Raw genomic sequence first — 23883 nt, forward strand, 5'->3', positions numbered from 1 at the left:
TATGCTAAATATCTACCTTCTCAGGAGACAAAGAGACCAAAAAATGAAAGTCCCTGCCCTCAAGGAGCCTATTTAATTGCAAGGAGGAATAAAAAAGGGAACCTTTAAATTTGGCTAGTTAAGAGAATTCTTAACCTCCCTGGACCTGGGTTTGTAAAATTAGAGGGCGGACTAGTTCGCATCTGGGAACCCTTACAATTCTAGAGCTGTGATCTATAGTGTGAGGCTTTTGAGAGTCTGGTATAAACATTTCGTCAGAGATCTGCGTGTTCCTGGACGGTGAGCAGGCCTGGGGTCCTAACCCTAGGCAAGGGAAGTAGGGGAAGGCCTCCAGTCTTTTGTAAAACTCTGAGAGTTTGCCTTCGAGGAATGAGGGATGAGGCTTTAGGAAATTGGGTCTGTGGATGCTGTTCCGAAAAGAACCACAACAAAAAGAAAGGCTTGACCGAGAGGTCGGAGGAGATTGCTATTCCATATCACCGGCCCCGGGACCGCCCGGTAACAACTGCACGAGCTTCCCTGACTGCACTATTGTGTTAGTGCCGGCGGCGGAGGAATCCTATTCTTGTCGACCGAGTACTTAAAAGAGTCCTTCTTTGTTCACCCACGGCCAGAGCCGAAGGGCGCCGCGTCCTTCCGCGGCCGCCTCGAACACCCGCCCCCCCTGCGGCCCTGGAGAGCTGCCATTCGGCGCAAGGACTCCTTCGCGCTCCCACAATGCACCGGCACTCCGCGGGAAACCAAAATGGCGAAGGGCTGTAGCGAAGTGGGGTCGTGTTGGAGGCGGGTGTGAGCACCCCAGTCCACGTCCCCCTCAACCTTCTTCTCAAACCCCAGTCCTCAGGACGTTGGCCTGTGTTTACTTGTGTGTGTAGCCCGGTGGGGCGGGTGCCCGGCGAGGGCTCGGAATCTGAGGGGGGGGAAACGCCCAGGGGGACGCGATTTTGTTTTATTTTATTTTATTTTATTTTTATTTTTCCTGTATGAAGCGGTTGGCACCACTGAAGTGACCGAATGAGGTGAGAGACCCTGGACTGGGACCCGCTGCTTCCGGAGCACGGAGGACTAGGAGAAGGGAAGGGGGGGAGGGCAGGATAAAGGGGAAAGATGGACGCTGGGGTGGGGGTGGGGGAGATGGTGCGTTGAGTATGAGGGGTGCGATGAGGGTGGGTGGAAAAGAGCTAGGGGAGACGGGGGGGATCTGGAGAAAACCTTGACGGGTGGGGGCAGTTAGGGTCGAGAGAGTGGAGGGGCAGGAAGGAACCTGGGGGCGGGAGACGGTTGGAGGGGCAGGATGAAACCTAGTGACGAGGAGGTGGGGAGCCCTATTGGGGGAGGGGTAGTTTGCTACCCCAGGTGGGGGTGGTGTGGGAGAACAGCGAACGGACAGGAAGGGACCTTAGGAGGGCGCAAAGTGAAGAGACAGGCAAGAGAAGCAAGAAAGAATTGGGGTTTTGGAGGTGGGAGAAAGGAGGCAGCAAAAACTGTCGGGGAAATGGAAAGAGCAGTTAGGTCTCAAGAGGAATGGGGATGGGCTAGGACGCCCGATTAAGTGAGAAAAAGCAGAATTGGATCTTGTGAAGTTTTATTGACTTTATTTCCTTAAATGTGGTTTTCCATACATGCTTGGTAGGCAGTATTATGTATTACTGCCCAGATGGGGCTTGGGAATGTTTTTTAAAAATTGTTTTTGCAACTGAGGATGTTGTTAAGGAATTTCAGTCATAAATTCCAAGTCCTTATGTAAATTATTGACAGAACCAGGCAGAGAAGATTCAGACCTCCCGATTTCCAGTCTACTGTTCTTGTAGGTTTGGCTTTTGTAGTTGGAAGGGACATTCTGGAATATTGGGGGTAATTAGAAAAAGAATGAGGTGGGAACAATAGGAACGAGTATGTGTGGGTTTGAGAAATTTTGCTTTGGTTATTCCTGTTAGAAGTCATCTGACTAAAATGGAAAAAATACTGATATTCTTTATGCATAATATAGCATAAAATGTGGTCAATACTTAGCTAGAAATATGTAAATATTGTCTAATATTACTTTACTCCATATCCTTAGTAGCAGCAGCTTTTCCCTTTAGATTAATTCCATGTGAATTTCTTATTTAGCTTACTCTAATAGACTGGTTTTAATTTTCGGAATACTTTATTAGCAGAATGCAAAGAAAATTACATTAAAAATGTCTTTTCATTCTGATAAAATGCATATTATGTATTGTGAACTTTTTTTAAAAAAGGTTCCACTATTCTTTAAAGGGAACTGAAGTGACAACTTCGAACCCTGTAGTTGTGAATAGGAAACAGTTTTACATTTCTGAATATAAAGTATTCTATTTTCTGCTTGAGACTTGGAACATTGTTTGCATTGTAAACACTTGGAATGATAGCCTAAAAACAGTGCAAGGTGAAAATTTCAGAATATTAAAGTAAAAATGCTTGAAGTTATATAATGATTCCTTTGCCTAAAGAGTTTTTTTTCAAAGTACTGAAAGCTACCCAAAATAATTTATTTGGTTACTCACCTGCTTCTTGACCTGTATTCATAAATGCTTTTAACATTAAAGGAAATAAGTAATATGAACTTGAGTTCTGATCCTGCTTCTGATATACACTGATGATGTGACCCTAGTCAAGTCACTTCTCAGTGTCTCTAGAAACTATTTCTAAGCTACTAAGTTGCAAAACAGTTGCAGATCTATTTTGGTAGAGGGAACACTGGAAATACCTGTACCAGTGAAATTGCAGATCTAGACACTCCTTTTCCCACCTTACATACCCCCCAACCATATCTGTATAGACACAGATATAAATGTAGGGCTAATGAGAACTTTAGGTGCATTGTCTAGTTCAACTCACTTATTTTACAGATTTGGAAAGCTGAATAAACTTAACAGTCTTCACTAAGATAATATATTAAAAACCACATGGACCTCCCTCTCTCCCCCAAGAATTGCTCTTCCTTTCTATTCGCCTTGCCCCACCTCCCCAGGTCTTTCAATTTTTCTATGAACTCTATTCTTTGGGTTTTTTTAAATTCTTAATTTTTAAATTTAAGGATGTGGTCTTTGTCATGCTTTGTATTTCTCCATGATGAATTTTTGATAATATATCTACCCAAATATTTATGGACTGAAAGGACTGCTTTTATTCATATTTTTAAGACAGGATCTCTTAGAATTGATTTAATTTGACTTGACCATACAACTTTCATTTGAGGTAGAAAGGGAACAGATAGTGATAATTCAGTTTAAAGAGACAAATTTAAATTTTGAGAAACTGATTTTGTCAAACTCTTTAGGTAGTAGTGCTCGAAATAAGACCTCCTGAAAATGATCTTTGTTTAACTAAGCTAGAATACTTTCCCTAAAACTAATATACTAATGAATTTCTTTCTACTTGATTTTAGGATAGATACTTTTTGAAGTAGAATAGACTATAAAAATGTCTGGAACATACTGCTGAAGAAAGATATTTATCTATGGACTTGACACATATAGTAAAGTACATCCATTTAATGTTTTTAATTAGCCATTTTTTCTCTTTTCCATAGTCTGTGCTTTCTGTTATATCTATGAAAATTAACAGTAGACTGATGAGTAGCCACTTACGGACCAGCAGAAAATTATTGATAAAATCTGTTGTGAGATTTTTCCTTTAGCAGAAAATGATTTTAAACTTGATTTTCCATTTCTATAATTTTTTCTTTTTCTTTTGTTAGTTTTAAAACAAAAAACCCAAGACAGTGATCAACTTGAAATTCATAGGTTTAAAGAGACATAACAGTAACTGACTGATTTACCTAAAACTCGGATTTGCCCAAGTTATTAATAGAGTGATCATGGTAGTCCACTATTCAATAAAGTTTCTTCATCACTACTACTTTTTATTTTAGAATGGATACTAAATATTGAATGTAAAGTAAAAGCAGTATGGGTTAGGCAGTTGAAGTTAAATGACTTGCCCAAGGTCACACAGCTAGAATATTCTGAAGTCACAGGTCCTCTAGCTGCATTTTCTCCAATACTTCTAAGATCAAAAGTAATAACAAATGTAAATTATTCTATTTGGAATTTGAATCCTTAAAAAACCCAACTTGTCTCAATTTGTTCTTTCTAGCCTGTTGACCTGCTTCTAGAGGGGAATAATACCATTCTTCAGCTCCCGGCCCTTGTTCCCTACCCTGAAATGCCTATGGTCCTGGCCTACCTTGAGGCCAAATCCCTTTGGACAATGACAACTTACCAAAACTCATTCCTTAAAAATGAATAAACTCTCATTTGGTCATATCTTCCCCACCTTAGTGATTCTAAATAACTAGGTGTGTCATCATTCAAACCTCTGGTACTTTATTTCCTTTACCCTCAACCCAGAATGCTTCTCCATAACCAGCAAATTTATTTTCATCTTACCTTTTCTTTTCCCACTTCCATCTTCTAGTTCTCACTGAGACCTTACTCCCTTCTCATGACAGTCACCTTAACCTCTTGTTCAGCATTAGCTTTACTTTCACTCATACCATCTCCAACCCCTTTACTTTCTAGAGGTGGAGGGATTGGGACCCTTATTGTTCTCCATTGCCACTTTGAGGTTCTCCCTCTACTACGGTCATTCAGGGACTTCTCCTTTGATGTTCACTAGTTCCATATATACCACCTATTGCCAACTGACCTCCAGCACATTTCCCTTCTTAATGAATTCAGTGCTTGATTTATAGTTTCTCCCTCCTCAACTCCTACTCCTCTTACTAGGGGATGTATACACACACTTCTTCAAACATCCCAGCCTTGTAGTTCCTCAATTTATTTTATATGATCTACTTCACCCTCATCTCGGCTACACAAACTTGTTTATATCTTTGATCACCTACAGATGCACCACTTATATTTTCATGAACTCTTAAATTTCATCTGTTTACAGTCTAGTTCATTATACTTCTCTGCCTTGTAACTCCAAACCCTGTTCTTCATCCATACCATGACTTCCAGTCCTTTCACTTCTCAGTCCCTTCTCAAATTATCACCCTTTTGATAGCAAAAGTCTCCTTTCCCATCTTATTCCCTTGGCACACTAGTTTAACTCTGTACTGTCTCATGAGTCACTTGCCCTGTCAAGCCTCAACTTTGGATCTCTCCCAGTATCTTCTCCCTTTGTAGCTTCAGAATCAAACTGGAGAAAATCATGAAATTTTCGACTGTCTACATTTGTTACATTATCTCAACTGGACCCACATTGCTACTACATCTTCCTAATCAACTCATATCCCAGTGACCACATCAGCCCTGTTAAATCTTATTTCTCCACAAACCTCCCATGCCTTCACCTTCTCCCAATGATCTGAAAAGCTTACCTAATATTTTACTGAAAATTGAAACCATTTGCTGAGAGCTTCCTCTTTTCCCTTCTCATTTCTCATCTCCTAGATGCCTTCTGCCAGTCTCCTCTTTCATTCCTGTATTACATAATGAGGTGGTCCCTTTATGCTTGTGAAATCACCTTCTCCAGCAATTTACCTCATCTTATTTCTACTCTCTCACAGATCTTGTGTCTCTATCCACTATTTTCCTACTGAATTATGCCCATGCCTTCCCCATCCTTAAAAAATCGTTACTGATCTGACCATCCCCATCCACTATCTTTCACATTAGGTCCCTCCATTTCCTTAACTTACTCTCTTTAAGCTTTTACACTCTGCTCTTGGACTTCATCATTCAACTGAAAGTACTCTCCACAAAGTTAACGGTGATCTCTTAATTGCAAAAATCTAATGACCTTTTCTCAATCCTCATTCTTCTTGATCTCTCTGTAACCTTAGACATTGTCAATCAATCTTTTCTCCTTTCTAGTTTTTTTTTGGTGGTGGTGGTGGTTGTAACACCATTCTCTTCTGGTTCTCCCACCAGCCTGACTATTCCTTCAGAGTCTCATTTGTAGTTTCTTCACGTCACATGGATGTTCCTCAAAGTTCTTGTTCTGGGCCTCCTTTTCTTTTCTATCTGATTTCATTTGGCTTTCTTTCACAGACTGAATTGTCATGTTTATGCTAATGATTCTCGGATCTACCTATCTAGCTCTAACATCTTTACTGATTTCTAGTCTCACATTTCCAATTGCCTATTAGACATCTCAAACTGAATATCCTTCAGACATCTTAAACTCAACATGCCCACAATTGAATTCATTTTTCTGTCTCCATACTTTTTCCTATTTCTTTCCTTCCCTATTACAATTGAGGGCAGCATTATCCATTCTCTAATTTCTCCAGGTTTGCAACCCTCTTCCTCAACTCTTCATTCCTACCTCTTCAAACTCAATCTGCTTGTTGATTTAACCTTTCCTAGCATCTCTCATATATGCTCACTTCTCTTCTCTGATACTGGCACTAACCTGGTGCAGGCCTTCATTTCTTTCCTGGATTATTGTAATAACCTGCTAGTTGGTCTTTTCACTACAAGTCTCTATCCATTTGAGTCCATCCCTTAGCTATCAGTGATCTTTCTAAAATCTAGTTTTGATCAGATCAGCTTCTCACTCTCTCTCATCCCAATTCAAGAAATTGCAACAGTTCCTTATCATCTCTAGGATCAAATATAAAATCCTCTGTTTGGCATTCAAAACCCTTCATAGTCTGCTTCTTATACCCTCAACCCCTCCTCACTTCCACTGTCCAGTGACATGGGTTTCTTTGCCATTACTTGAACTCTTGACATAATCCCACTGATCCATTGGTTGTTTCCTGTGCCTGAAAGCTTTCCTTCATCTCTGCTTTCTGGCTTTCTTTTAAGTCCAAGCTAAAATTTCACCTTTATACAGAAATTATTTCCCAGTCTCTCTTAATTCTAGTGACTTCACTCTGTTTATCATCTCTAATTTATCCTGTGTCTGTTTGTATATAGTTGTAATGTCTCCTTTGTTATGCTATGAACTAATAAATATTTATTAACTGACAGGTTTCTTCATACATTTTAAGCCAAAGCTGGACACTTCCTACTGTTCTTCACATACAGCTTTCCATTTCAGGTCTCTGTGCTTTTGCAGTGGTTATCCTTCATGCTTGGAATATATTCCCTCCTCTCCTTTGCCTCTAAACATGCCCATTTTCTTTTCAGGTGCAATTCAAGTGCCACCTAAATGAAGCCTTTCTGTATCTACCCCTTTCTACCATGGCAGCTATTTCCTACCCCCAAAAAGAATTAATTACTTTGCCACAGGATGTCCCTCAGAAGTCTCAATGCAGTTTTGTTTGATGTTAGTTTTCTTTTTTTGTTTCTATTTATTTTCAGTTTTAAGCTTTAATAACAAGATTTGTGTACACCTATATATGTAGTACATGACTGGTGATAAGAGGGTAAGTTCCTTGAGGATAGGTTCCATATCCCCTTTCTCCTTGGGTCTTCAGTGTTTGGAATAGTCCCTAGAGAATGGTAGGGACTCAATAAATACTTGTTGATTGATTGGGATTGTTAAGTGTGTTATGTGAGGAGTTTCTTTACATGATTGATAAAGATAGGGAAAATATTTTTATTGGGAAAATTGAGTAACAACAGTACAGATATTGCCTTAAGAGTATAAGAAGTTCAAAGGAGCAGAGGTTGATAGAATCAGTTTGTCAACCTTCTGTCATTTAGTAGCAGAAAGGTTAAAGTTTTGCCTCTTGTTTCTTCCATTTCACCATTGTTGGTGTTACTTATGATGAAGAATTGGTAACAATAATCTTTCAGGGTTTCTCTTTTAGACCAAAGGAGTAAAAGAGGAACATGGAAAATGAGAGTAGTGTAGTGGCCATAGTTTGCCAGGGTGCATAAATTGTTCTTTACCACTGGAAGCTTGTTTGCCCTATATCTGGAGAAGTCCTTTAGCTAAAATACCAAAGGTTAGACTGTAGCTAAATTGGTACAGCAGAAACCCTAGGTATATCCTGGGGTTATGACAAGATCCTATTTTGAGAACCAGAGTATTAGGGGCTGACTTGGAATTTTGGAAGGCCTAAAAACAGTAGGAATCTTTCTTTTCTCAACTTCAGGTAGAGAGAATATCACATTGGAATTAGCGGAGTAATTTGGTCCTTATTCTACTACTTACTGTCATTGAACTAGTCATTGAAACTTGGGAGCTGAGACAAGTCATTTAATCACTCTTTTCCTTAGTCTCCTTCTTTGTCAATTGGGGTAATAATTCTTCCTACCTCACAGAATTGTGAAGGTAACATGAGATAAGAAACTGCTTTGGAAACTTGAGTAGAACCCTCCTTTGTTGATCTTCAGTGTTAGATAGAATGACGCTCATCTTTTTTTTGTTGTTGTTGTTCCCAGTTGTATGTAATCTTGGGATTGATGCAGTGGCTTGCCAGAAATGATAGGGTGGTTTATCTTTTTTTCCCTCCTACCATCAGGATTGTAATAAATGCCTTTGAAGTTTTCAAACAATTAATTAAAATTTTTTTCTGACAGAACTTGTGACTATCAGGTTTAGAGTATTGTTGGGGTCTTAGAGTTAAAAATATAACTTATAAAATTTCCTCAGAACCTAATAGTTATTTAGTGAAGAATGTAATTGATTGGTATTAATTGTTCTTTTAGTTTCTTATATTTGTTTGTAAATGTTTTAAAATTTTTTCTAAAACCATGAAACTTAAAAGATTTGATAAAATAACATTCATTTCAACAGGACTAGAAGAAATAAACCTAAATTGGAGATTATTTTCATACTTGGATATTTCATTTGTGTTTATAATTTGGTATTGGAACTTGTTTCCTAGATATTTGTTTTATAATTTATCTTGGTGTAGTTATTTTTTTTTATTATTTCACACTTCTTAATTATCCATAATGAGTATTGACAAAAGGAAAAAAACTCAGAGGGATATTATTTTACTCATGTTCTGTTGAGATGATGATAATCAACTGATTCTGTATCATCGCAGTGTTTATCGATAAATTGATGCCAAATTTTCAGTTATATGATCATTTTTGACTGTCGGTTCTTTGTGGTAGAATTGCATACATTATACACTACTGAAAGATGTCTTGGATTAGTTGTGTATGTTTGTTCAGTTTTTTTCTTCTAACCTCTTAGTTACATTTCTATTCCGTACAAAGAATTCAATTATAGCTAAAATTATGAAATAAAAATTTAGCCAGTCATTATGCCTTTAAATTACCTTACAAATGCTTACAAGTATTTCTGTCAAACTGTTAAATATTTAACAGTTTACCTTTAATAGCTCAAAATTGATGGTTTTATACAGTTAGAGTACTCAGGGTATAACAAAATTATAAAATAAATGGATTTCTGAGTTCAAAACATAATCTTAAGTTATTAGTTTTATGTATTATTTTAAACTTTCCATAAACATTTACTTAAAACCTACTGGTTTTATATCTTTAAAGCCTGTGTTCAAAGTATGTTATATATAGCCTTTGCAAAGGTTCTTTGGATCCATTCCTGTTACATGGAGCCAAAAGGTTACACATCTGAACTTTCTATCTTTTCCCCCCACAACCTCCTCCTTTCCTATATCTTCCCAGTCACCCAGGCTTTCAGCCTAGGTATCATCCCTCCACTCCTTGATCTTTCTTGCACATCCCCCTCCTGCAATATCCAGTCTGTTCAATTCTACCGTCTTAATATCTCTTGTATGTGCCCCCTTCTCCAAAACTATCACCAAACCTAGTACAGGCCCTCATCACCTCATCCCTGGATTATGGCTCTTGTTTACTGGTTGATATCCCTACCATAAGTGTCATCCAGTTTGTCTTTTATGATACAAAAGTGATCATAGAGTAAAAGTCTGACCATATCAGCTCCTAGTCAGTAATAGAAGGCTGTGACTCTACAGTAATCTAGTGGCTTCTTATTCTTCCAGAATCAAATATTAGATCACTCTGTTAGGCCATGACAACCTAGCTCCTTCCTATCTTTCCAGTCTATCTTACACCTGACTCTTCTCCATATAGTCTACAGTGTCACTGGCCTTGTTGCTGCTTCTTAAACACGACACTTCATCTCCTGACTGCCTTTTTGCCTGCCATTTCCATGCTTAGAATCTATTCTTTCCTCATCTCTTGTCTTCTCTGACTTCATTCAAGCCCCTACTAAAATCCCATCACCTGTAATAAGGCTTTCAAGATCTACTTCAGTGCTAGTGCATTTCCTCTGAAAATGCCTCAAATTTTACTTATTTTACTTATATAGTCATTTCCATATTTTTCCTCTATTAAATTATAAATTCCTTGATGGCAGGGAGTTTGCCCCACCCTCTTTTTTTTTTTTGTATCCATGGTGCTTATCACCTTGCCTGACTCAGAATAAGGGTTTAATTAACTCTTGTTAACTTGATCTTATCTACATATTTCTTCCTTTAGAGTTTTTCTTTTTGTTCCCAGCAATTTCTCAAAGATACTGGTAAATATAAACTATAATGTGCAAGTGGTTTTCTTATTGAATGTTCCATTATTTGCTGCATAAGCATGTTTTAATTGTGGCAAGTTTTTTAAACAATGTGTTTATAGGTTTGGAAGTTTTTGTGGCAACAATTTTAAGCAAAAGTATCATTTAAAAATTACTTTTTAATAAAATAATGGAACATCCTGTGTTTGCTACCACTGTTTGTTTGCTTTTTTAATCTGAACTTTAAGCACTTCAAAGTTATATGTAATGTTCTGAAATGTGTGAAAGCCACTGGAACTAAAACTGAAAATAACTTGGTCATTGTTTAATAAAATGGCAGTTCTCATGCTGTATTTGATCCTTTGGGTTTCTGGATCCTGATGTGTCTGAGAAGGAAATGTAACTCTACTGGGTAAAATTTATCTCTGGCTTGGGTTTCAGCCCAAAGCGGAAGTTCACTTTTTGAAGTAAAAAGAAATGTCACATCATTAAGAACTACGTTTAGCCTAATAGTCAAAGACTGAACTCAGTAAGAACAAAATACATTTGATGTGAAGAAACTCAGTTACCATTCTGCCATTATGATGCATATTAAAGTTTAATGGAGGATAAGATTTACATTAAACTTAAATTGTCCTAGCTTCCCTTTTTGTGAAGAAGAAATTCCTACTCTTTACACAAACTAACTTAGTAAGAGATTATTGGGTGTCTTTACTGAAAATATAATCATATATACTAATATTTAAACTTCATGATTGTACTTAAGAATAGATTTTGTTCCAAAAAATCATTTGTTAATTTGAATAGATATATCTAGTTTCTCCATGGAGAAACTAGAGAATTTTTTTTTGCATCGTTTAAAGAATTCCATAACATTCCACTCACATGACCCTTAGTTTTCTTCTCATTAGAAAAAAAAAAAAGCACTATTGTTTGAGTTGATAGTGATGGGTAGGGGAGTCAATACATATATATCCCCTAATTGTGGGGGTAAGGGTGGAACCTTGGGGTAAAGCTGACTCCAGAGCAAGTGTAGATAAGAAGTACAATTTTGTCTTCCACTTTCCCCTGACCTTTAGCCAAAAATAAGGAGGGGTTGGTTTTGGAACTGTCCTAGTGGGGATACTCAACCAATAATAGAAAATGGTTATGTCTCCTGGGCACTAAAAACTTGTTTCCTGGGTTGAGTTCTGGGTTACCAGTTATTGAAGATGAGTCCCCTGACCAAGGCCTCCTTATTACTATTGAAGTAATTGTGTCTATTTTAATGGGATTTGGTAGTGTTTTTAGCATAAATGAGTCTTAATTTGGGGGCTCAGGGACACATAAAATTTTTTCCATTAATCTTTAGAGTATTTGTGTTTTCAGCTTCTGAGAACTGGACCTAGATGACATTTTTCAGAAATGAATATTGCAAGGGGGCAACTGGGTGGTTCAGTGGATTGAGAGTCATGGGAGATGGGAGAGATGGGAGGTTCTAATCTGGCCTCAGACACTTGGAGAAGGGATAGTGGTGATGTAGAGAAAGAGGGAATGGGGTTAAGAGAGTGAAGAGATCTTTCTTCTCCATCCTTCTGTGGGAAGATAGCCAAATTCTGTCCTTGAAAAGGGAGTATGTCTCCCCAGAGAATGTTTTCTGGGAGGTGGAGGAAAGAAGACTAGAGAGGGAAATGCCTTAGTGAGATGACAAGATGCCCCCCCTCAGAGGAGCCCAGGGCCTCTGAGGTCCAATTTATCCTTGAGAGGCAAGATGATTTCTTAAGCCTCTGCTTCCCCCAGGGGCATCAACTGCCAAGGAAAGATGTCAGTTCCTTGGGTCAGGCAATCTTGAATCCCTAGGTTCTAGAAGTCAATCCCCTTTTGGGGAGAGGTGTGACCTCCCAAAGTCTTCAATCCTCTCAACTATATTGTTTAGAGTCTGACTTAGATCTAAATCTTGAATATCAGTTAATTTATTGGGATTCAAGCAGGGAAGGGGTGGCAAGGATGTCAGGTAGGAAAGTGGGTAAACAGGAAAGCCCTACAATTACCCCTTCTAGCCCTCCAAAGTCTAGGGGTTCAAGGCTTCTCAGCCTTGATCCCTCTTTTTTGCTGCCTTTTAGTCCCTACTCTTAAGCTAACTAAAACTTGAATATAGGAGTCCAGGGACAGGTAAGGTAGAGACAAGAGAGAGAAATCCTTGGAAGGGATCTGTGGATGACTCCCTTCAAAAGTTTCAATCCACAACCCACCGAGGACTTTAGACTGCTGTCACTGAGAGTTGAGTGGAGGTATTCAGGGGTTCAAAAAGGACAGTAGATCTCCAAAGAAATAGGTTTCTCCTTAGCTTCAGGGAATCCACCTCTCTTCTTCCCCAAGCTAGAAGTGATTTGCCAGTTGGATCTCCAAGTCTCTGTTCCTTCTTTAGAACTCTCAGCTTTTTTTCTTCCCCTTCCTGTGCTTTTCTTTCAGCAGGTCTCTTCAAGAGATGATCTCTTGTCCATGTAAAATCTTCTCTTACACAATTCATTTAACCCCCACTTCCTAGCCCCTACTGCTCTTCTGCCTTGAAACCAATACACACAGCGTTAATTCTAAGACAGAAGGTAAGGATTAAAAAAAATATTACATTGTTAGGCAGAGGAAGATTGTAGTGGCAACTGTACCCTATTTCACACAGCCATAATGCTCCCCACCCCAGAAAAGGAAAGAAAACAAATCCAAACTACTAACCAGCACTGGTAAGTGGCAACAAAGTGTGTATGTGGGTAGGTTTTAAAAACATTACGTCACAGTAATATTTGAGACTAGCTATTGATGTCAACATATAGCAATAGAATATACTTATTGAGTATTGAAAATTTAACAAACATCTTAGGCAGAAGCTGGCTCCAGCATCCTCTTGATGAGGAGGTAGTACAACCCGCAAAGGATAGAGCAGATGCTGAAGCCAATAGCCCAGTGAGAGTGCTTTCCTCCCACCATTCAAATCTCTTATCAAATATACCATACCTCAGGGAAATGGTGGACAAAGATGTCCCTCAGGCAGGAAGCCACCTGGGCCAGGAACAAGCTTGCTTCTAATATCTATTATGACCATTTCTCTTACTGTGGAATGGTTATAACAGTTCACATCTCCTAATAGTGTCCTAGTGAGTTTTCCTTTCCTCTTGGAATGGACTTTAGAGGTCATCAAGTTTAACCTATATCTTAACAAAAATTCATTCTATAATAAACATATTTGACAAATAATCAAGGCCTTTTTTTTCTTGTCTCTAACAAAAGCAACACACTACTTCCCAAGCTGGCAATTAGAATATTTGAAAAGTTATGTGAAAGAGTATTAGACTTAACTCTATATCTGGAGCAGGTGGGAGTTATAGGGAGAGAAATTTCACCCAACTTTGAGGGGAAAGCGGAAAAATTAAAGCCATCCTATAATGTAATAGGCTACACATTTTTTGTTGGTAGTGAGTTTCCGGTTATTGGAGATCTTAAAACAGGCTAGATTGCATTTGGGGATGCTGTAAAGGTGATTCATGCTGCATGTGGGTTTTTGGACAAGGTCAGTTCTAAGGTATCATCTAGTACTCAAAATTCTACATTTCTAATTAATATAAAGGGTTATCTCGGCATTTGAGACCCTGAAGCAGATTTTTCTTGCAAAAAAAAATGGCTTTCCATCTTAATTTGAGACCTTAATTTTCTCTTTAATTGTTGATTGTTAAATTGATTGTTATATCTCATCACTAAAGTCTTTTCTTAATCCATCAGTATTGATAAAAAATTGGTGATGACCTAATAAATTCTGTGTGAAATAATCTCCTTGCTGTAGATGTAAATATTTACAGCCAAAACATAGATTAAAAAGTGATAACATACATTTTTTGTTCACAGAAGAGAAATCAATAAAATAAAATATTTATTCAAATTCACATATTAAGAAATGTCAGTTTAATTTCCTTTGGAAAATTGAATGGGAAACTAATAATCCATAAAGCAATCCTATCAACTTGTCTTGCTTTGAAACCAAGTTCCACTAGATCATACCTCTCCTAATCAATTAGTACTAATGAATTTAATCAAATTAATATTTGGTCTCAATGGATTGTCATTTCTGTTTCTTCTAATGGGTTTTCAATACTTGTAGTTATCTATTAATAGTAATTATTTTTCATTACCCCATATGAAGCAATGTGGTGCAGTGGAAAAACCATTAATTTTTTAATTGTCATCCTTTCTATATCTGTAGTTCCTTGTTTGTAAAATAAGTATAACTTCTGTAGCACATAACCCATAGGATTCTGAAGATCAGATGAGATAAAGCACTTTTGAAAATTTAGAGGATTATGCAAATGTCATTATGATATGTAAACAACATTTCTTATTTTTTGAGAGAATTCATTAGAAGTAAAACTTTTATTGTTTTAGTTGTCCAATTCTATGTTCATGCAGAGGGTTTCAATTTTTGTGAAGATGTCTCTAGCCAGTTTCTCCCAGTGCTATGACAATGACTGGTTTTTCTTTTTCTTTTTTCTTTCTTTTTTTTTAAAAGGCCTTACTTGCTGTCTTAGAATTGATACTAATTATTAGTTTCAAGGCAGAAGAGTGGTAAGGGCTAGGCAATTGAGTTCAAGTGAGTTACCCAGGGTCACACAGCTGATTCTGATATTTCTAACGAGCAATTTTAATTCTATTTTCAACCCAACTTGAAATAAAAAGAGGTAATACTCTTCTTTTTTTTTTTTTAAACCCTTACCTTCCATCTTGGAGTCAATACTGTGTATTGGCTCCAAGGCAGAAGAGTGGTAAGGGCTAGGCAATGGGGGTCAAGTGACTTGCCCAGGGTCACACAGCTGGGAAGTGTCTGAGGCCAAATTTGAACCTAGGACCTCCCATCTCTAGGCCTAGCTCTCAACACACTGAGCTACCCAGCTGCCCCCAATACTCTTCTTTTTACAAATCAGTGTGATAGTTTTACATGAATACAACCCAACCCAGTTTATCATAGGCTTTTGTGGACAGAAATGCCATTCATCATTTAAAAGGCAATAATAAGTATTTTGATCTAATACCATTACTTTTGTGCTGCCAATAACAATATACAATTAATGGCAATTAATTAGTGGTTGACAAAGTTTTTTGAAATTATATTTAACTCATTACCCAACATCTATCTTTAGTTATTAGTTGAAATAAAGGTCAAAGTATGTATCATAATTTGTATAGATGAAAACTACAGATTATTTGTTCTTTTAAATGCAATATACTGAGAAAATCCAAGGAAGAAGAAACTCTAGGAGAAAAAGAGTATTTGTTTAACATCATCATACTCTTAGGAAGGTCAAGAAGAATGAGAACTAATTAAAAGCCATTGAATTTAGCTATTAAGAGAGTGTTGGTAGCCTGAGAAATAATAGTTTAAATTGAATAATGAAATTAGGTTGCAAGAGATTGACAAGTGATTGGAAGGTTAGGAAATGGTAACAATGAATATAAATATCTTTTTTTTCCAGGAGTTTGTGCAAGGAGAGGAGAGATGTGAGGGGATGACAAGAACAAATGAAAAAAAATTAAGATTTAGGGAAACCTGACCATGTTTACAGGTGGTAGGAAAGGAGCCAGGTGGATAAGGAGACATTGTACAGAAAGAGAAGGAATGATTGAACTGCCATTAGAAAAAGGAGGGAAGGGAATCAAATTGCAGATGTTTTGGGATGAGAAGTTATTCTTGACCAGAAGGCCCCACTCATTCTCAGACTAAAGCCAGAGAGAGAGAGAGAGAGAGAGAGAAAGAGAGAAAGAGAACACATCAGATGGCAAAGAAGGGCTTTGATGTGGAGTTACAGAACAGCTTATAATGGATGGCCTTTATTTTCCTAGTAAAGTATGAAGTGAGATCCTTTTTCTGAAAAAGAGAACTCTGGTTATGTTGGTGGTATGAGGAGAAAGGAGGTTTGGAATACTTATTGTCAAGAGTGATATAGTCAAATCATAAAAGAGCAAAAGGATTGCTATACAGTAGTAAAAGCTCTGTTAAGATTAGATAAAGCCATATAACTGTTGTATTATGAAATAGCCCATCTTGTCCATAAAATTATTGTGAGACTTTGTCAAAAGCCTTTCTGAAATCTGGCTACAATATCTCACATTGTGCTTCTAGCAGTCTAGCAACTTTATTTATTTATTTTTTAAGGAAATTAGTCTAACAAGTTATTTTTTAATTTCAGCTTTGTAGTTCTAAAACTGCCCTATCTATTCTTGGTGAAACCATATTGTCTTTTAATATTTACTGCTTTTCTTTCTAAAGGCTCACAAATGCTTTTTAAAAATAGTATGTTCAAGAATTTTGCCCAGAAATTAAGCTATACTAGAGTTGTAGATTTCCATCATCTACGCTCTTGGAAAATTGGAATAGATCTTGGGTATTCCTGTCCCATTCTCTGTTTTTTAAGAGATTACTAATTATGATTGTAATGTAATTACTGCACTGTAAGAATTATTTTTTTCCATTTGAATTAGTTTATTTAGTTAATTTAGAACATTATTCCTTGGTTACAATAATTACAGTATTTCCCTCCCTCCCCTCTATCCATCCTTCCCTCAGCCAACGCACAATTTCATTCGGTATTACTTGTGTCCTTGATCAGAATGTATTTTTTTGTGTTGTTGATATTTGCACTAGAATGTTCATTTAGTCTACATCCCCAACCATATCACTTCTATCCATATATTCAAACAGTTGTTTTCCTTCGGTGTTTTTACTCCCACAGTGTTTCTTCTGAATGTGGATAGTGGTTTTTCTCGGAGATTCCTCCTAGTTGTTCAGGATCTCTGCATTGCCACTAATGGAGAAGTCCATTACATTTGATTGTACCACAGTGTATCAATCTCTGTGTACAAGGATCTCCTGGTTCTGCTCCTCTCACTCTGCATCAATTCCTGGAGGTTGCTCCAGTCCCCATGGAATCCCTCCACTTTATTATTCCTTTGAGCAGAGTAGTATTCCATCACCAACAGATACCACAATTTATTCAGCCATTCCCCAATTGAAGGGCATCCCCTCATTTTCCAATTTTTTGCCACCACAAAGAGCGCAGCTATGAATATTTTTTTATATGTCTTTTTCCTTATTATCTATTTGGGGTACAAACCCAGCATGCACTGTAAAAATTATAAGCAGGTTAAAAGATTAATTCCCTTTTTTTAAATTAAATTAATTTTTTTTTAAATTTTAAATTAAAGATTAATTCCCATTTAAAAAATGGGAAAACTTGCATGAAATTATGATGAAACAAGCAGAACCCAGAGAACATTATCTTCAGCAGAAATGTTGTTTGAAGATTGATGTATCTACCTCCAGAGAAAGAACTGATAAATAGAAACAAGACATAGTTTTATATATACAAATATCATTTTGTCAAATAATGCCTTCTCTAATATGGGGAGGAGAGGGAGACATCTGGGAATTTTAATAGAACAAACTAGTAAAAATTATTATTTTCTTCCCTGGGATGAAGTTCATCTGGTCTTGGGGTCAGTTTTATAATATCTCTTCATTCTAATCTTATCACATTCCCAACAATATTACAGGACCATATCACTTTTATATCTGTCCTCCATTATTTGCTTATGCTCCCATCTCTTATAAATGTCTTATAAAATTTGTATTATTAATAACACTAAAAAGAATCTGAATGCAGATTAAATGCAATGATCAATCTTAATTCCAGAGGATAAATAATGAGACATACTTCTTATCTTATCTCTTAATAGAGAGGTGCAAGAATCACAGATATAGATTATTGTGTAAGCTCTAGATATGCTTACTCTGTTGGTTGTTTATGCTTAACTCATTATTACAAGGTAAGTTTGGTAGTGACAGCAGTATGTTAAAGAAATGATGATGGCAGAAATGGAAGAAATTAATAAAACTTTCTAATGGAATCTGTTAATAATGGTTTATGTTCTGTAATACATAGAGAAATTAGCAATATCTTTTATGAGAGATGATTTTGAGTGGTTGAATCAGGGCCAGCCCTCTACAAAATCAGAAGAGACAAGTTTATTTTGGCACTAACCCATGTCCCCTTATAGTGCTGCTTTTCCCCCTTAAATTCTTCTAATCCTTTGTTCCATTCTTCCTCTCAGCTGGTTGTTAAATCCTGCTGTGATATTAACTTTTCATGGCATATTTGCATCTTAGAAGTAAGGTTAGCATTGGGTGGGCAGACTTGTAAAGAGAAAGGCTTACATTAAATGAGGGAATCCAAGGTTCAAGGGAAAGGTGAAAGCATTTATTAAACCCTATTATGTGCTAGGCACTATACTAAGTACCTCACAGATTCAAATTTGACCCTTTCAACAGTCCTTTGAGGTAGGTGCAATTGTGATCCCTTTTTTACATTTGGGGAAACCAAGGCAGACAGCAGTGAAGATGACTTGCCCAGGATTATACAGCTAGAAAATATCTGAGAGGCACATCCTTCATAACAGGTCCACCTCTTTATCTAGTGTCACCTTGTTGTTTTGAAAAGTCATGACCCCATTACACAGTTTTCTTGGCAAACACACGAATGATTTGCCATTTCATTCTCTAGAAGATTAAGGCATATAGGTTAACTGACTTGCCTACTGTTACACAATTAGAAAGAGTCTGAGGTCATATTTGAACTCAGGTCTTCTGACTCCATAACCAGTACTCTATTAAGTGAGCCAACTTACTACTTTTGTCACCTGCAATCATCTTTCTGTATAAAGAATGACCTCTGTCTATGCCACCATGATTTTGCAGGGACCAAAGGATAGTTGGCATGTATGTCTTTCTCAGTTATCTCCCCATCCTTTTTCCCCCATACCTATTGTGGCCAAAGTGAATACATAAATATATATGATTAATGAATGATCCCTGATTCTTATTCTACCTGGAGGGTAGATAAAAATAAGAGAAGTGGGGAAGGGAATAAGCATATTATGTGCTAGATACTGTGCTAAGGAATTTACTTATTTGGACTTCATAACAATCCTGGAAGGTAATTATTTATTAGCATCCTCCTTTTACAGTTGAGGAAATTTGGGCAAACAGAAGTTAAATGCCTTGCTCAGAGTCATGGAGCTAGTAGGTGTCTGAGGTCACATTTGAACCTAGGTTTTCTGGATTCCAGGCTATGTTCTATATCTGCCACCTAGTTGCCTCAGGTACCTAGGCAGATAAGTATTCTGTTTTGCTTTTTTTTTCACCTGTTTGTTTGTAGATCTGAGTCTCCTTCTACCATTTGGGTGGTATTTTTATTTATATATTTTTCCCTTTTAAACCCTTACCTTCTGTCTTAGAAGCCACACTATGTATTAGTTCCAAGGCAGAAGAAGGGTAAGGGTTAGGCAATGAGGGTTAAGTGTCTTGTCCAGGGTCACACAGCCAGGAAGTGTCTGAGGCCAGATTTGAACCTAGGACTTCTGTCTCTAAGCCTGGCTCTCAATCCTCTGAGCCACCCAGCTGCCCCCAGTAGTATTTTTATTGATCATTTTAGAACATCAGATTGTGGGCCCTGAGCCTGGTCATTTAGGTTGTTTATGTAGTTGAGCCTATGACAGAGCTGGTTGTAAATCTCAAATACATTTGTTAGTATAAATATACATAGAAGATATACTATATAGGAGATACACTACATATTGTTTTTTCCTTTGGCAATGTAGTATAATCATAACTCACAACAGCATGTTCAAAAAACATAGTATGCATTGTTCAAATAAGGACAACCTGATTTGACACAGGGTATACTGCTGGGCTGGTGGTCAGAAACCCTATATTTGACCTTGGCCTCACTACTAACTAGCTAGGTATTTCTTGAGCAAGTCACTTAGTTTGCCACCTATAAAATGGATATAATTCTTTTTTTTTTTTAAACCCTTACCTTCCATCTTGGAGTCAATACTGTGTATTGGCTCCAAGTCAGAAGAGTGGTAAGGGCTAGGCAATGGGGGGTCAAGTGACTTGCCCAGGGTCACACAGCTGGGAAGTGTCTGAGGCCAAATTTGAACTTAGGACCTCCCGTCTCTAGGCCTGGCTCTCAATCCACTGAGCTACCCAGCTGCCCCCTGGATATAATTCTTGTACTATTTGCCTCAGAATTATTGTGAGTGCTTTGTATCTGTAGGATGTGGCTATTTATTGGTGTTTTTTTTTTTTCATGGCTTTTGTTTCCTAAACAGAGACTCTACAGGGGCGTGTAATTCATTGGTCCATAAGCGGTCTCCTTTACGTCGAAACCAAAAGACACCAACATCCTTGACCAAACTGTCTTTACAGGATGGACAAAAAACCAAAAAGCCAGCATGTAAATTTGAAGAAGGTCAGGATGTCCTAGCTAGATGGTCAGATGGCTTATTTTATCTTGGAACTATCAAAAAGGCAAGTTATTTAAGATAGTCCTCTGTTATCACAACTTAAATTTTAACAAAATTATATCCTAGATTTGTCTTTGTGGTTATAATTTGTTTTTGTTTTATTTGTTTTTTTTTTAATTGAAAAATTTTATTTAGTTAATTTAGAATATTTTCCCATGGTTGCATGATTCATATGTGCGCCCCCCCCCCCCCCAGCAATTTCACTGGGTTTTACATGTGTCATTGATCAAGACCTATTTCCATATTATCAGTGATCAAGCAGTTGTTTTTCTTCTGTGTTTCTACTTTCACTGTTCTTTCTCTGGTTGTGAATAGAATTCTTTCTCATAAGTCCCTCAGAGTTGTCCTGGATTATTGCATTGCTGCTAGTTGAGAAGTCCATCACATTCTCTTGTGCCACAGTGTATCAGTCTCTGTGTACAATGTTCTCCTGGTTCTGCTCCTCTCACTGCGTCAATTCCTGGAGGTCTTTCCAGTTCACATGGAATTTTTCCAGTTCACTATTCCTTTCAGCACAATAGTATTCCATTACCAACAGATATCACAATTTGTTCCACCATTCCCCAATCAAAGGGCATCCCCTCTTTTTCCATTTTTTTTTGCCACCACAAAGATCACAGCTATAAATATTTTTGTACAAGTCTTTTTCCTTATTTCTTTGGGGTATAAATTGTGGTTGTAATTTTTAAAGAGGCCATCTTAAATTTTTTTTTTACAGATAAACATATTGAAACAGAGCTGCTTCATCATATTTGAAGATAGTTCTAAATCCTGGGTTCTCTGGAAGGACATACAAACAGGCAGGTGTTACTTTCCTTGAAAGTAACTTATGTTGAAATTTTTTTATATTGATGTTTTTTGAAATTCTCTCTGTCCCTCAAATGTGGATATTAAAAACCATAACCTAGTTTTGGATGCTGTCATATCTCATTGGTGTTGAAAGATCATTTGTATCATAAAAATTGGATCTTTGTCAGTGGAGTCATCATGTGATAGAGATTGGAAGCATTCCTGACATAAGAGGGAAAATGCTGTTAGATAAAAAAGTGGACATTTACATGAACTGTCATAAATGTTTTTATAGACTATTATATCCTATTAATCATATTTAGAACTTCTTGAGGCTTGGAAATATAGGATTTCTCTGTTTTATAATAGAAAATATATAGAAATAAAATTATGGTAGAATATTATTTTTGTTACTTTTTGATGAAATTAACAATTAGATTTGGATTGGTGTCAGAATAAACTCAGGGTATCCCTTGCTTTAATATAATATAAAAAAAAAGTTTTCCCCATTAACATGCATTTTAATAGCAAATACTTCTTTCATGGATGTTGGCATCCTTCTTTCAGCTACCCTTGAAATCTGGCTAGTAGACCTTTATAGGGTTTATTCTCTGGAAAGTCTTTTAAATGTAAAAACAATGTTGAAACCTCCTTATCAAAATTCTAAGTCTCCTAATAGCTTAATGAAGCTTCATTTCTGGATTTTTTAATCAGATAACTTAATAAAAAAAGACTCAAGAATCAAAGGTGTTAGTTTATTTAGAACTTTGATATAGAGCTTTCTTCTATTAAAATACTTTCTATAGAGAGTCAAAAGCTGATTGATTTGAAACATTGCTTCTGCTATCTTGCTTCCAGGGTCTATTTCACCAGTTCTTTTAAAAGTTTAACAACTAGCACTATAGGGAATAATTTTCCCTGCATAATGGTTTCTTTATTAGAAAAATAAACTTAGCTTTTGAGCTCTGTTTTTGGGGCCCCAAGTCATAATTGCATAAGTTACTAGAGCCTTCCATTTCTTGGTTTCTTGGGACATTTCCCTGCACTGAGCACAGTTACAGTAAATGTTAGATGTTTAATAAATGCTTGTTAAGTGATTAAAGAAAATATAAAAGTTCAGTCACCTTCTATGTAATTGGATTACTTATTTATCAGATACTCAAAAGCTTAAATTCTAAAGAAGTAACCATTCTGTAATTAATCTTTTCAGAGGGATGGTGGCAGACTTTGAAGGTGGGACTGAGGAGGCAGTAAGAACAGGCTAAGCCAAAGGATTTAAAAGAACAGCAGAGCTCCAACAACAATGACTTTAGTAGGCCAAATCATCTCTAATCCCAAAAGATTAATGATTAGATTTAGGCTTGCAAATTTGGATTTTGAACTGTCTTTCTTCAGTTTACTTATACTTCAGAACAGAAATTCTCAAACTTTTGGATTTAGGACTCTTTTACACTCTTAAAAATTGAAGACCTAAAAGAACTTCACTCATGTAGGTTATGTAAGTGTTGCTGTATTAGAAATTAAAACACATTTTTAAAATGTCATTTAATTTAAAAATAACTAATAAATGCATTACATATTAACATAAAGGACAGTTTTATAAAGATTTTATTTTACCAATTACACATAATAATTTTCCACATAAGTTTTCTCAAGTTATATGATCCAAATTGTCTCCTTCCCTCCCAGAGTTCCCCAGAGGTGGTTAGCAATTTGATCTGGGTTATACATGTATTCTCATGTGAAACACATTTCTGTATTGCTCATTTTTTAAAGAGAATACTCACATAAAACCATAATCTCCAAATGAAAACCGAAATTAAAGTGAAAATCACATGTTTTGATGTGCATTCCAACTCCCAACAGTTGAAAGAAAATGTTTTTTAATGAAAATATATTTTACAAAATTATTGAGAAGTAGCATCAAGAACTTTTTGCCATTTAAAAAATGTCTGGTTTAAAGAAGACAAATGGATTCTCATACTTGCTTTTTTATTCAGTTTGTTGCAGTATGTTGTTTTAGTTGAAGTATGTAAAGAAAATCTGGCCTTTGCATAGATATGTAATTGGAAAAGGAAAGAGCATTTTACTAGCCAAGTAATGTCTTAGTATTCTGACAATAGTTTTGGTCTTGTGGACCCTCTGAAAGATTTTGGGAAGTTCCAGGAGCTCCCCTGAGAACCACTACCCCAGAAACCTACTATCACATGTGACTTGCTTTTAGATTGTGCTGTCAAATGTGATTCTTATCTCGATTCATTCCTTTGAATTTGGTGACTCCTCCTTACTACTACCCAGACAGTAAAAGAGTATAATTGT

The 23883-nt window shown here is 36.8% G+C and overlaps 1 protein-coding gene across 1 annotated transcript in view; it reads left to right on the forward strand.

Annotated features, from left to right (window-relative positions):
- The first annotated feature begins 660 nt into the window (after window positions 1–660).
- The window catches only part of MTF2 (metal response element binding transcription factor 2), a 60121-nt gene continuing 36898 nt past the window's right edge, over window positions 661–23883 (forward strand). The window contains exons 1-4 of the mRNA XM_056819092.1: window positions 661–867; window positions 990–1019; window positions 20581–20779; window positions 21494–21575. Coding sequence (XP_056675070.1) covers window positions 1015–1019; window positions 20581–20779; window positions 21494–21575 — 286 coding nt within the window. The 5' untranslated portion in view covers window positions 661–867; window positions 990–1014. The remainder of the gene's footprint in view (window positions 868–989; window positions 1020–20580; window positions 20780–21493; window positions 21576–23883) is intronic.

This window comes from Monodelphis domestica, chromosome 2 (genome assembly GCF_027887165.1).
Source record: "Monodelphis domestica isolate mMonDom1 chromosome 2, mMonDom1.pri, whole genome shotgun sequence".
Taxonomy (NCBI): Eukaryota; Metazoa; Chordata; class Mammalia; order Didelphimorphia; family Didelphidae; genus Monodelphis; species Monodelphis domestica.